The sequence below is a fragment of the Megalobrama amblycephala genome, linkage group LG1 (genome assembly GCF_018812025.1).
Source record: "Megalobrama amblycephala isolate DHTTF-2021 linkage group LG1, ASM1881202v1, whole genome shotgun sequence".
NCBI lineage: Eukaryota > Metazoa > Chordata > Actinopteri > Cypriniformes > Xenocyprididae > Megalobrama > Megalobrama amblycephala.
Genome location: NC_063044.1, coordinates 9,365,506 through 9,379,163, shown reverse-complemented (window position 1 = coordinate 9,379,163; position 13,658 = coordinate 9,365,506). Strand labels below are relative to the sequence as shown.

The 13,658-nt window shown below is 38.0% G+C and overlaps 2 protein-coding genes across 3 annotated transcripts in view; both read right to left on the bottom strand.

Moving 5' to 3' along the window:
• The window catches only part of LOC125280859 (gastrula zinc finger protein XlCGF57.1-like), a 1,316,469-nt gene that overhangs the window by 529,649 nt on the left and 773,162 nt on the right, over window positions 1–13,658 (bottom strand). The gene's annotated exons all lie outside the window — the stretch shown is intronic.
• Window positions 1–13,658, bottom strand: part of LOC125242885 (NACHT, LRR and PYD domains-containing protein 3-like) — a 64,224-nt gene that overhangs the window by 45,619 nt on the left and 4,947 nt on the right. For both annotated transcript variants that reach the window (XM_048151958.1, XM_048151968.1), the window contains exon 4: window positions 10,188–12,251. In XM_048151958.1, the coding sequence (XP_048007915.1) occupies window positions 10,188–12,251 (2,064 nt within the window). The remainder of the gene's footprint in view (window positions 1–10,187; window positions 12,252–13,658) is intronic.

The following is a 13,658-nucleotide window of genomic DNA, read 5'->3' as shown; positions in this document are numbered from 1 at the left end:
TAGCTTGAGCCATGGAACAGAGAAACAAAATTGATAAAAGAATACATATTATACAGACACTCTATATTTAATCTTATTAGAGGATTAGTTAATTGCATTTGATTGATTTTACTTTCAATAAAACTTTTGCAATACATTTGTAAAAGGGTATTTTTAATGCATGTTTGGCCTGAGTTTTGTTGCATTTACACTGTTCTGACCACTAGGGGTCACCATGGAGACAGGTGTCAGATTGTTTCGAAGCCTTGACACATTACGACACATTTGCTTCAACTGCTTCAGTGGCAGTTTCTCAATATGCGTACTTGTGTTCTTGTGGACTTGTGAAACGTCATCAGTCGCTGTCCAAGTACTGTTCCAATTCAAAGTTCGCATCTAGCCAAGTACAGTTCAAATTCCCGGATGTGTTCTTGATCTGCCCCTTTTATCGAGGATGCATCGAGAGGTGACTTGTGCAGACTTGAGACAGCCAGGTATCCCAGAATGCATCTCGCACTAACCAGCAAGCGTCAATAGTAAAGGAGAAACCCCGCAAAATTTAAACATATTGTTATTATGTCATGATATGTAGTTTTAAGAGTTTTTCAGGCGAGAATGTGCTTGGTTTAAAGCTCAAATTTGTGGTTTATTGATACAGATTGCGCCTATCTGACAATTTGTTCTGACTTTGTCCGGAGTTGTGAGATCCAGGCGATCACCGGACGCTCAGCGCTCATGTGCCCAGCCGAGAGCAGCCTTACCTCGGCTAGTCCTTCTGGCGTTTGCCGCTGGCTCCATTTTGGCTGAGGGCAACGTGACGTTTCATAACTTTATATATGGCTATTTAACTTGTGTATCCTACTAAAACGCTGATTTTGTACGCTTGACTGAATTGTTTGCTTTATTTCTTATTGTATATTCTTACCTTTTTTTTAAATGGCTATTATTGATCATTAAAACTGACATTTAACAAATAGAGACAGGGTTGTGTTTTATGTTATAACCTATTTCATTTCATTACAGTGAAGATAATCAGAGTATGCACAAATATTACATTTAATATTTTTGAAATATACACGAAAAGAGGCAGGGTTGTTTAATATTTTGTTTTGTTATAAATATATGCACATTGCAGATAATCAATCACTCGTTGCCTGAGACTATTAATATGTTTTTGTTTGTTTTTTAAATAAAACGAAAAGAGGCAGAGTGGTGTTTTATAACAAATTTCGTTTTATTGTTGGCTAAAATATACATAAAGAGATAACCGGAGAGCGAGCTGAGTGACGTTATCAAGAACGCTGCTGTTCCATTTGCAGAATCACTGGACTTGTGTTCTCTCGTCCACGGGAGTTCGTTCTCCTGAGTCGAACTTGCCAAGTCCTAACTACCAAGGACGTGAGTCTGAAGTTTGCGAACTTGGTTTTGAGAAACCGCCAGTGTTCCGCGAAGCCTTGATCTGCCCATCACTAAATAACAGTAATATGTAAATTATGTGGGGTTTTTCCTTTACTACCTGGCTGTAGGGTGACCACCATCAAACAAACCACATGTGGGACGATTACTAAGTTTGTGTGGGACAATGTGGGACATGTTTCCAACACTAAAACATAACTTGAAGCTGTTATATAATGTCTATCTAACTTAATAACAACATTTGTATTCTGCCTTTCAGCTGATAAAAATACTTAGTTCTTTAGTCCCTTCCAGAAAACACCATTACATCACAATGTAACATAACATTTCTTTATTTTACATGTCATGTTTACAACATCACTGACCCTAAAGGCAGCAGGCATCATGCAGATAACTATTTTTGAATTTGGTGACCAGATTTCTGAAATGAAAACTGGGGACATTTCCTATTTTAGGTGAACAAAAATCTCATTTGTCATTATCTATTTAAAAAACAGGGACAATACATTTTTTATGTTTTTGTTTTTAATTGTTGTAGGTTCCTTATAGGCTATTATTACATGAATAATTATGATTTAGTTTTATTATTAGGATTTTTAGTTTTATTATTAGGATTATTATTAGTTTAAATACAACCAAAGAAACTTTTACACGATTAATAGTAACCACTGTCCTAAACAATACTGTTATAGCCTATTCATGTGACTTTACAAAAACATATTACATTTCAAAAATAAAACATAAATAGGCCTATAAGAAGATAAATATTTAACAAATATGTTTTAGCTACTGTACAGAAATTACGCTTCAACTGTTTTAACTTTTAACTAATTTTAACTATTATATTGCATTTTAGACTTATTTTAAGCACAAAGTATGAATATTATTCTATTTTATTTTTTATTTATTCATATCTGAGTGTACCTTCACCACGTAGTTAAGACGTGTGTGTGGAAATTGCTGCGTTATAACTGCAGAACTTTTGTGGACGTTTAAAATTGTGCAAAACAATCTCGCACCGTGTTGAGGCCCTGTTATAAAACATACAAACAGTTTGAATAGTTAGTAGCCTATGTTACTAACCTTGAAACTGATAACGATGTTTATTTTGATATTTGACCATAATGGCGCTTTGCTTTGCTCTGGTCCAGATCCAGATTACGTTCCTCATGAAGCAGCGGCGCGCGCGCGACCAAGTGTAGCTGCACAGCCCCCTCTGTTGGAGAACATGATCACTACACAATTGCTCCAGCAGGCTGCTCTATGCTCGTCGGAACAGTCTGATGAAAATGCGGGACATTTTCTCGATATGCGACGTGCGGGACAAGGAGTTAAAATGCTGTGCGGTACAACGCAAAGCGGGACGGGTGGTCACCCTACCTGGCTGTCTCAAGTCTGCACAAGTCACCTCTCGATGCATCCTCAATAAAAGGGGCGGATCAAGAACACATCCGGGGATTTGAACTGAACTTGGCTAGATGCGAACTTTGAATTGGGCTGCGTTCCAGTTCGGTTTTTAAATGCCTTCCCTCGCTAACTTCCCTCGGTCTCGTTGACTCGGATGTACGTCATTGCTTATGTTGCACGAGTGCCCACTTCTGGCGGAACCTTTGCAATGGGCTGAACTGGAACGTCTTAAGCCCTTGATCACTTGATATCAACAATGGAGCTGATTTATTATTTATTTTTTCCTCTTACAAATTTGTTTAATACAGCATTCTATATGTATATATGTGTGTTTTAAATGTTTAAAAAGTAATTAATATATCATAGAGTTGTTTGTGGTGGGGTAAATTAAATGCGATATGCGGTGACGTCACAATCGTGTTGCATTGTGGGTTATGGAGCTGCCTGAAGTGTACATATGAAGTAGACTCGCTCCCTCGGTCAGAATCGAGGGAGCGAGGGTCTGTCCATATAAACTTCCCTCGTCCACTTCACGAAGTGGAACGCACTTCAAAATGGCGGCAGGGATTCCCCCGAGGGGAAGTGTTTAGGGAAGTTCGCGAGTGCGTGTCTAAAACCGAACTGGAACGCAGCCATAGAACAGAACTTGGACAGCGACTGATGACGTTTCACAAGAACACAAGTCAGTGGTTCTCAACCCGCGGCCCGTCATATGTGGCCCGCGATATGCCGACCACAATTTAAAAAATAAATGATAGCATTACAATTTATTTTTGTTTTTAAATTTAAATTAAAGTGAATTAAACAAATGTAAATGAGATATAATGCTTTATTTGTCATATAAAATCATTTTGGTGAGCATTTATTATTTTCAGACATCAGGCAATGTAATGATGTAATCACTCAGTTAAGGAAACGAACACAAGCGCGCGCTTTGGAAGAATTCAAACAGTAGCCATTATTTTTGTAAATTTAGGGCTAAAAATGGTCAAATTTGTTATTAGAGGAGAAAAACTAAATGTGGAACATACAATGAAGGAACACATGCAAACAAGAAGAGTCGCAGCATCAGCAGCAAAGGTAAGAAGAATGGAAGAATCAGTTGTTAATGAGCGAGATGGGCAGCCTTCCTGTTTGCTCTGTAGTAAAGTACTAACTTGACAAGCAAAAGCAACAATTTCAAAAGACTGAACTGTGAATTCGATGTATTTGTTTGATGTATTTTAAATAAGTAAAAATAACCGCATCAGCGCACCCGCGGCTGGAATGAGCCGATGCTGATCCGTCGCTGCGCGAGGGATTGCAATGTGACAGAATTCTTGATATCGTCAGAGATTGTAATTAGCTACAATGCGCTCAATGTTGTTTGTTAAAAGAGCTAAGTAAAAATTTGCTTATTAAGGCGTTTGTTGTGTGTGATTGTTTGGTGACTATTGCGATGCTGTTGAAGAGAGTCATAAAGTCATACAGAATTAAATAGCAACTTAAAGGGATTGTATACTTTGTGTGTTCATTGAACATTACTATCTGATTATTATTGTAAAGCTAATGTCAGTAAGTTATTTTTTATTTGTTATTTATTGTGTGCAACATCTAGGTATAATAATAGTATTATCTGCTAATACCATAGCATTAAGTCTGATTGGTTTGCATTGGTGATATCATATGTAAATTATATGCGACCCGTGAGACTTGCACTTGGACCACTGAGCGGCCCACTGGGAAAAAAGGTTCAGAACCACTGACACAAGTACAGACAAGAGCGCATATTGAGAAACGGTGAGTGAGATTTACATCACAGTTCAGAGTTCTCTAGAATGAGTGGCCAACTATAGTGCTTATTCCTGGGTTTACCATCATTACAAAGTTGCTTGTCACTGCAAAAAGAGTATTTGATGGAACCAAGCTGCCAAAACGACTCTTTTCTACTTCCTCCTGATCACTTTTTTACTTTTTATTTATTTATTTATCAAGGACAATGCACAGAAAAAACATTAATCTCAAGTAGAGAGAAGATGCTCTGCACCAGATTTAGCTATAAGCTAATTTCCATTTGAAGTCCTTGGGCAGGTCACTAGATAAACAATTTCTCTAAAAAATCTAGCATACACAAATTTCATAAAAACAATACCCTCTAGAATTATCATGAGCACTTCAGTTCAGCAATAACAACAACAGTTAAATTAATTTAATCAGTAAGTCTCTCCACTAAAAATACACAATTTCAATTCATCAATAACACTAGCCACTAAATTAAGAGTTAAAAATCTAACAATATAATCCCTGAGTCCAGCTCTTATTTGATAAATGTTAATATTGACATTAATGTTAATGTTAACATGTCTGTTTGCTCAATAGCCATTGTTTTAACCCGTGTAAGAAAGTGTTGTAGTTGGGACATGTTTTAAGCTCAACCGGTAGCGAGTTCCACTTTTTTGCTGCAGTAAATGAGAAAGAAGATTGTCCCATTGCACTGTGTTTAAGAGGGATAGTCAGACTGGAATTTACAGATGAACGGGATGTTCTAGTCATTTTATCTGAACGAAACTGAAAAAATTCTCTTAATGGAGGGGCAGCAGTGTTATGCAAGATTTTAAACAACAGACCCATTTCAGAATAATAGATCATATGATCAAAATTTTACAATTTGTATCCATTTAATATATTACAATGATGGTAATTCAATGATCTTTTGTCAAATACTTTTAAAGAATGTTTAAAAAGTCTTTCCAGTTTCTTTCATAATGTTTTAGCAGCCAGTGACCAGCAGGTAAGACAATATTGTAAATGTGAAAAAAATCATGGCATGGAGAAATACCTTTGAAGCCTCTATGTTTAGAGAGTTTCGAATATGTCTAAAATTGACAATACTAAATTTTAAAACTTTACTTAGATGTTTAACATGTTTGTTGAAGGTCAAGGTTGAGTCTAAATACATTCCCAAATACTTGACTTCCTTGACATTATTAATAGTTTGCCCTGATATACTAAGTTGAGGGCCACAAATTTGTTTCTTACTGAAATACATTGTCACTGTTTTTTTAGTATTTAGTGTGAGGCATGAGTTTTGTAGCCAGTGAGCAATTTTATCAAGTGCTAATGAGAGCTTATCAGCCACTTCAGTCACATTTCTCCCATGGGCATATATGACCGTGTCATCGGCATACATTTGTATCTCTACATCTTCACAAATTGTTGGTAAGTCACTGATATACAGGCAAAATAGCAATGGTCCCAAAATTGAACCCTGCGGAACTCCTACTGTACAAGGTCTCAAAGTTGATAATTTATCATCAATGCGAACACACCATTTTCTCTCAGAAATGTATGATTGTAACCATTTTAATGCAGTATCAGAAAGATTGAATTTTGTAAGCTTTGATAACAGTACTGCATGGTTTACAGTATCAAAGGCTTTTTTGAAATCCAAAAATACTGCTGCAACCACTCCTCTCTTGTCTAAAGCTGATTTAATTCTTTCTATGAGATAGCAACAAGCTGCCTCTGTTGAGTAGTTGCTCCTGAACCCAAATTGCATTGGGTGCAGGAGTTATTTACTGTTCAGATGTGCCACAAGTTGTTCGGCCACTGCCTTCTCAATTACTTTCGAGGCAGCTGGCAATATGCTTATCAGCCGATAGTTGCTAATCTCTTTCTTCTCTCCACCTTTATGTATAGGTATTACTATCGCTGTTTTAAAGGCTGACGGAAACACACTGTCCAATAAAGATTGATTAATAATGCAGGTAATTGGGTACGTGAGACAGTCCTTATGCTGTTTTAAAAAGACTGTGTTAAGTCTCCAGTTATCCTTTGCCTTTGAATTAGACAGAGAGGAGATGATTTGATGTACTTTCAGTTCATTAATGCAGTCAAATTTACATGTGTCAATAAAATAACAGTTAAAACTATTTGCTACATCTACATTATCCTTTAGGATTTCTCCATTTATTGCCAACTCTATCTTTTCATTTTGATATTGATCTTTACCCACTAATTTATCAATTGTTTTCCACAACTTTTGAGTATTCCCGTGTACTTGTCGAATGTGGTCTAAAAAATAATTTGCCTTAGCCTTTCTTATCTGTGATATAGCTTTATTTCTTAAGCTTTTGTATATCAGATGGTCTGTAGTTAATTTTGATTTTATAGCTCTTTTTAATGCTGCATCCCGTTTTTTCATAAGTTGCCATAATTCATCTGTGAACCATGGTAAATTAATTTTTCCATTCTGCCGCTTTTGTTTAATTTTTGTAAACTTATTAATTGTCTGTATTATTGAAGTTTTAAAGTTGTCACAAGCTTGCTCTGTGTCTTTTACTAAAGTTAAATGGCTCCAGTTAATCATCTTTATTTCGTTTTTCAGTTTCTCTCTGTCTTGTTTCAGGATATATGAGAAGTATCTTTTTATATCCAGCAGCTTTTCATTTTTTTATATCGTTCTTTGGACTATTTTCTTGAAACTAGCGTTAAATTATGATCAGAGATTCCTGTGATCAGGTTGTATATCTTCATTATATGATCACATTTGTTTACGAAAACTAGGTCTATCAAGGTTTGAGATGATTTTGCAATTCTAGTGGGACCTTTTATTATCTGAGTCATTTGAAATTGAGTCATAATATCTTTTAATTTCTTCCTACATTGTTTGTTTAGCCAATTTATATTAAAATCTCCAAGTAGTATACACTCTTTCCCATTACAGTGTTTTAGAATTCTGTTCAGTTCTTCATAAAAATTGTCTTTAGCGTTTGGTGGTCTGTACAACACGATAACATTGAATGACATTTCAGGAGATAGAGTTATTGTAACACCAATTCCTTCAATCTCATTATCAGGCAAGTCAAATAATTTACTCTGCAGGGTCTTTTTAACATAGAGCAAAACCCCTCCCCCTTTCCCATATTTACGATCTTTTCTATAGATGTTATATCCTGGAACTGAAACCAAGTTTGTTTGGATGCTATTGTTTAACCATGTCTCTGAAAGTCCCAAGTAATCCAAATTAGAATCTGATAATAAATGTTCAAGTTGTTCAGTTTTGGATAAAACACTTCTAATATTTAAGTGTCCTCCAAATATTCCTTTAGGCTTTACGGTGGGGTCCCATAGTACTTTTGCATGATTTACAGTTTGAAACAGTCTTATTTTTTGCTGTTTCATACATGCTAACAGGTCGCACAGCAGTTACTAGTTCACGTGGACTCTGAGTCTTGCTGGTAGTGTTGGCATTACCCTGCTCGACGCAACCGTGGCCCACGATGCAGGGAGATGGCTCCACCGGGCACCCCGCCGTCACAGCCGGTTTCCAGACCGCTCTCGCCGACGGTCCCGCCAAGCGGTTCACCGTCACAGCCGGGATCCTATCCATCGTGTGGCTCGCTGTCACCGCCGCAGTCATAACCGGGTTCCCATCCGCCATCGTCTCCACTGCCACTCTCTGAACCTGTTCACTCGCACCTCCTCCAAGTGCCCCTGCGGCAGACGCCAGATCCGTCACCACGTTCGCCACAACACCTGTAGTCCGTGCCGTTCGGGTCAACACCGCAGGTCGGAGACCTCACCACACAAAATGGTCCAGGTTCAAATGGATATCACCGCTGAGCATCAGGACCACGCAGTACAAATAAGCCAACCCACCGATCCGAGATAAACAGTTTTTCGCCTTATTCGGTCCAGATTTAGTGGGCTTGTCTTGAGCTCTGACTTGTCCATGTTTCAAAAAGTTGGCATAAAATGTGTATTGACTCCACGAAATTAAAAAAATCAGAACAGCGTGTCTTACAATTATCTTGATGTTGTGAGCGAGCTAACACTGTAGCCCAATTACCACACGCTGGCAGTAGCGCAATCATCAACAGACATGTCAATAAAACACACGTATATAACGTGGTGGGCTCTTTCCAGTTTGTAAAATAAGCAGGAACTCGATAACCAGTTTTAGTTGGATGTGGATCGAACGGTTTTCTGCAGAAATGTTTGTAGGATAATCCAAAAACAGCACCTGTCAAACTGTCTCCTACACCTGCTGCCTCTCCGTCCGCCATCTTGTTTCAGTCGAAACTTCTGGAAGCAGAACCTGATATTGCTGAGTTCAACATGTTCCTGGGTCAACATTTTTGTTGATCCTGGAACAACATTCAAATCAACCAATCAGATTTGAGGGACAAGTTTACAGATTATGTCAAGTTTAGGCTTAAAATCATGAATTGGTGCTTCTACATCAGTGTTATTCATCTATCATTTCCCTCTGATTTTTGGGATAAGTTATGGGTAGGGTTAGGTTTAGGGGTAGGAATAAGGTCAAGAGTAAATTTTCAGACTAGAATGTTGTTCCAGGATCAACAAAATATGTTGACCCAGGAACGCATCTAACTCAGCAATATCAGGACGTGCGAAGCAGGACAGCAGCGGTGAGCAATGAGGTGATGAGAGAGACGCAATGACATCAGCCAATCAAAACAGACGTCATTTATCATAAACCGAGCGTTTCTGACAGACGGTCACAATGAGGGTGAGATATTCATGTTTTTAAAATTTTTGACTTTTTGGGCACAAATATCTAAACATTCTTGAATCAAGATACATTTACTTCAGAAGAAAATGACTGAAGATATAAAGTCTTGTTTTCTGAAGAAAAAAAAAAAGTAAAAATTGCCAAAAATTAAATTAAGATTATTTTTCTTCCCTCATTGGCAGATATTTTTATGTGTGACTAATTCATGTACGTTAAATGTAAGTTAAATCTTTTATTTTGACATTAATGTAGTCACAATGCTGACAGAGTAAATATGTTAGAAAACAAAACCTTTATTACCCATAATATTCCCATTCACAGTAATCCACCTTCTCTATCATTTCATTTATTTTATGGCATAATCACACCTCTTTAAATATATAATAATGTCAAACACTGGCTAGTGCTGTACAGTAAAAAGACACTTCAAGCACAGCCGTCACTGTAATAGTTCACTGTAACAGTCGTCAAATAGCTGGAACATTAAGCATTTATGATGAATAATTACTGAAGATTAAATGCCATAATGATATATTATTATTGCTATTAATATTAGCAGTAATTTCTGTCATTTTATCTTCATTCGCAAGTGAAAATGTCTCAATTCCAGCTTTACTGATCAATGGTGTCGACCGTCCCTTTGCACCACCTGGTGGTGATTTCACCAACGAGTTTCACACGTGACTGGGTTGTGTTTACCCGCGGTGATAACAGGCATTTTAGTGACTATCTACTGTATTAAAGAGGTGTGTTGTGACCCTTTAAGATTCTGTTATTGAGGAGAAAATCTCTCATTTAGGAACATTTATTTTAAAGGTGTCAGATTCATTATTAAATATGATACTTTAGTTAATGATTAAACACTCACAGAGCTTTTCTGCAGTTGATCACAGCTGGTATCAGTCTTCTTCTCCCCTCATCTGACGTGTTGTATTTCATGAGGTTCAGCTCATCCAGTGGCTCCTCTGACATCTGAATCATGTAGGCGATTGTTGAGCAGTGAGACGAAGAGAGTATCTTCTCTGAGTGTTTGTCTGATTTCACAAACTCCTGAATCTCTCTGGACAGAGACTGATCTTTGACTTCCAGCAGACAGAGGAACAGATTGATAGATCTTTCAGTGGAGAGATCTCTATCTTCATCTTTTATCATCTTTTTAATGTACTGTGTGGTTCTCCTGATGCTCTCTGAGCTGTTCTCTGTGTGTGTCATTAGAACCTGTAAGAGTCTCTGATTGGACTCCAGTGAGACGCCCAGCAGGAACCGCAGGAACAGATCCAGCTGTCCATTCTCACTCATGAGGGCATTATATACTGCTGATGTTAGTAGATCATACAGAGAGTCTTTATCTACTGCTGATGTTAGTGGATCATACAGAGAGTCTTTACCTACTGCTGATGTTAGTAGAGAATACAGAGAGTCTTTATCTACTGCTGTTTGTAGAGCATACAGAGAGACTTTATCAGATCTGTAAAATCTGAATTCATCCAGTGGTTTCTTGTTCTTGATCACATGTGAATAAAACAGATAGAAAGCAGCGAGAAACTCCTGAAAGCTCAGATGAATGAAGCTGTAGACTTTCCTCTGATGAATCACAGATTCCTCCTTAAAGATCTCAGTGCAAATCCCAGAATACACTGAGGCGTCAGTGACGTCTATGCCGCTCTCTCTCAGGTCCTCCTCATAGAACATCACATTGCCCTTCATCAGCTGATTGAAAGCCACTTCAGCAAGTTTCACAATCACTTCTCTGTTGGACTTCAGCAGTTTCTCTGGATCTCTCTCTTCATACTTCTGATTCCTCATGTTGATCTGAATCAGCAGGAAGTGGATGTACATTTCAGTCAGAGTCTGAGGGATTTCTGCACTCAGATCTTCTTTCAGGAGCTTCTGAAGCACAGTGGATGAGATCCAGCAGAAGACGGGTATGTGGCACATGATGTGGAGGCTTCTTGCTCTTCTGATGTGTGAGATGATTCTGCTGGCTTGATGCTCGTCACTGATTCTCTTCCTGAAATATTCCTCCTTCTGAGGCTCATTGAATCCCTGAATCTCCGTAAGTAGGTTGATGTATCTGGAGGGGATCTGATTGGCTGCTGCTGGTCTGGAGGTGATCCAGATGAGAGCAGAGGGAAGCAGCTCTCCTGTCATGAGCTTTGACATCAACACACCCACTGACGAAGTCTCATTCACATCACAAACTGATGAAGTCTCAGTCACATCAGAAACTGATGAAGACTCATTCACATCACAAACCGATGAAGACTCATTCACATCACAAACCGATGAAGACTCATTCACATCAGAAACTTCCTCATCATCTGAAAACATCAGTGTGATTCTGCTTTCATCCAGACCATCAAAGATGAACACAACTTTACACTCCTCATAAATCTTTGAGTCCAGATCTTGAAGTTCAGGATGAAAGTCCAGCAGAAGTCTGTGAAGACTGTACTGATGATCTCGGATCAAGTTCAGCTCTCGAAATGGAAGCACAAACATGAAATCTACATCCTGATTGGCTTTTCCCTCGGCCCAGTCCAGAATGAACTTCTGCACAGAGACGGTTTTTCCGATTCCAGCGATGCCTTTAGTAAGAACAGTCTTGATCTGGTGTTTCTCCTCACGTCCTGGTTCAGGTGAGGCTTTAAAGATGTCATTGCAGTAGATTGGAGTGTCTTGTAAGTGTTGTGTTCTGGCTGTTTTCTCCATCTGGAAAACCTCATGTTGTTCATTCACTCCTTCACTCTCTCCCTCTATGATGTAGAGCTGTGTGTAGATCCTGTTCAGGAGGGTTTCATTCTCCTGGAGGTTCAGTCCCTCAAATAATCTCTCATACTTGTTCTTCATGCTGGTTTTGAGCTGGTCTTTGACTCTCTGTAGTTCATCATCTACTGCTTGAGGAGAATCCTGGTCTCCAGTCTGATCATCTCTGATTGGAAACAAAATACAAACATAAAAACATGTTCATCAATAAATCATGCAAGGAACAGCAACACATTTAATAGAGAAGTGTCAGTTTAACAGACTCCTGTTATATTCCACATATTTACATTAAACTTTAACATATTATCAGGAATTTAAGTCACATTTTCTATCATCTGAAATCTGCTGCATCTTATATTTGTCTGTTTTGGACTCTTGTGTAGAAGTTTTGGTCTCTTAGATTCCTGTCCTAGTTTTGTCTTGATTACTTGGGCTTTAAAAGACACTTAATATTCAGTTATCCATTAAATATTTAAGTGAAGATTAAATAATATTGATTAAATCTCTCTCAATAATGTAATTTTTCACCCATTTTGATTTAGAGTCAGTTGTGATTTACTTTCTGAAACTGTTTCCATGACTAAAATTCTGCTTTCTGCTTAGACCTGTACATATTTGTACATTTCATTATATTTATCTGGCTATATAAGTAAACACTAACATTATCTTTCAAACTGTTACCTAAATTATATTACATTCAGGCGCCAGATGAGGTTCAAGTTTAACCCATCACCAGTTACATGGAATTAAAGGAAATACACTTGAAATCATGACACATTTATAAGAGTATTCGTTGGCCACCACACAACTATCACCTGACATTTTCTTTGATTGAACATCCCATCGTCACCGGCACTATGAATTCTGAGATAGGGTGGGCCGTGACGGGTCCATCTGATGTTTCCTTCATTTGATCGAGAAACAAATAGCGCATCTGGACGACACATAGCCTTCATCACACCGCTGTGACTAGAGATGCACTGATACCCATATCAGTATAGGGGGCCGATATCAAGCTCATGTACTTTTACTCGTAAAAATACCCCCGATACCAAAGACCAATACCTCACGTGACGTAACTGACAGAATTGTCCGTGCACAGAGACACCGACAGCAGCAGCAGCAGCAGAAACAATGTCAGCCTCAGAGGTGTGGAAATACTTCAAAATTAATGATGACAACACACACATTGAGAACTGCATGCTTTAATCACAATTCGTTATCGATTAGTGAAGGTGGGATAACACTGAATGACACAGACCAGAAGTGCTCGCTCTCTCTCTCTCTTTCTCATTAGCGCTCAATCAGTTCTCCTCACGTCTGAATGGTCAAATGCATAGATAGTTGTCAAAATGTCCATTGTGTGGATTATCTCACGTAAGTACAGTCGGTTATGGCTTAAGTGGACATAAACATTGGGGTGAAAACAGGATATGTGTCAGTATCCATGGATTCGGTCTTAAAGGGACCATAGCCTATATTTGTCATTAATGTTAATAAAACAACAAAATATGTTAAATAAATATATACATGGTAAATAAACCTACTGTATCTGAAAAACAATTTTTTTTAT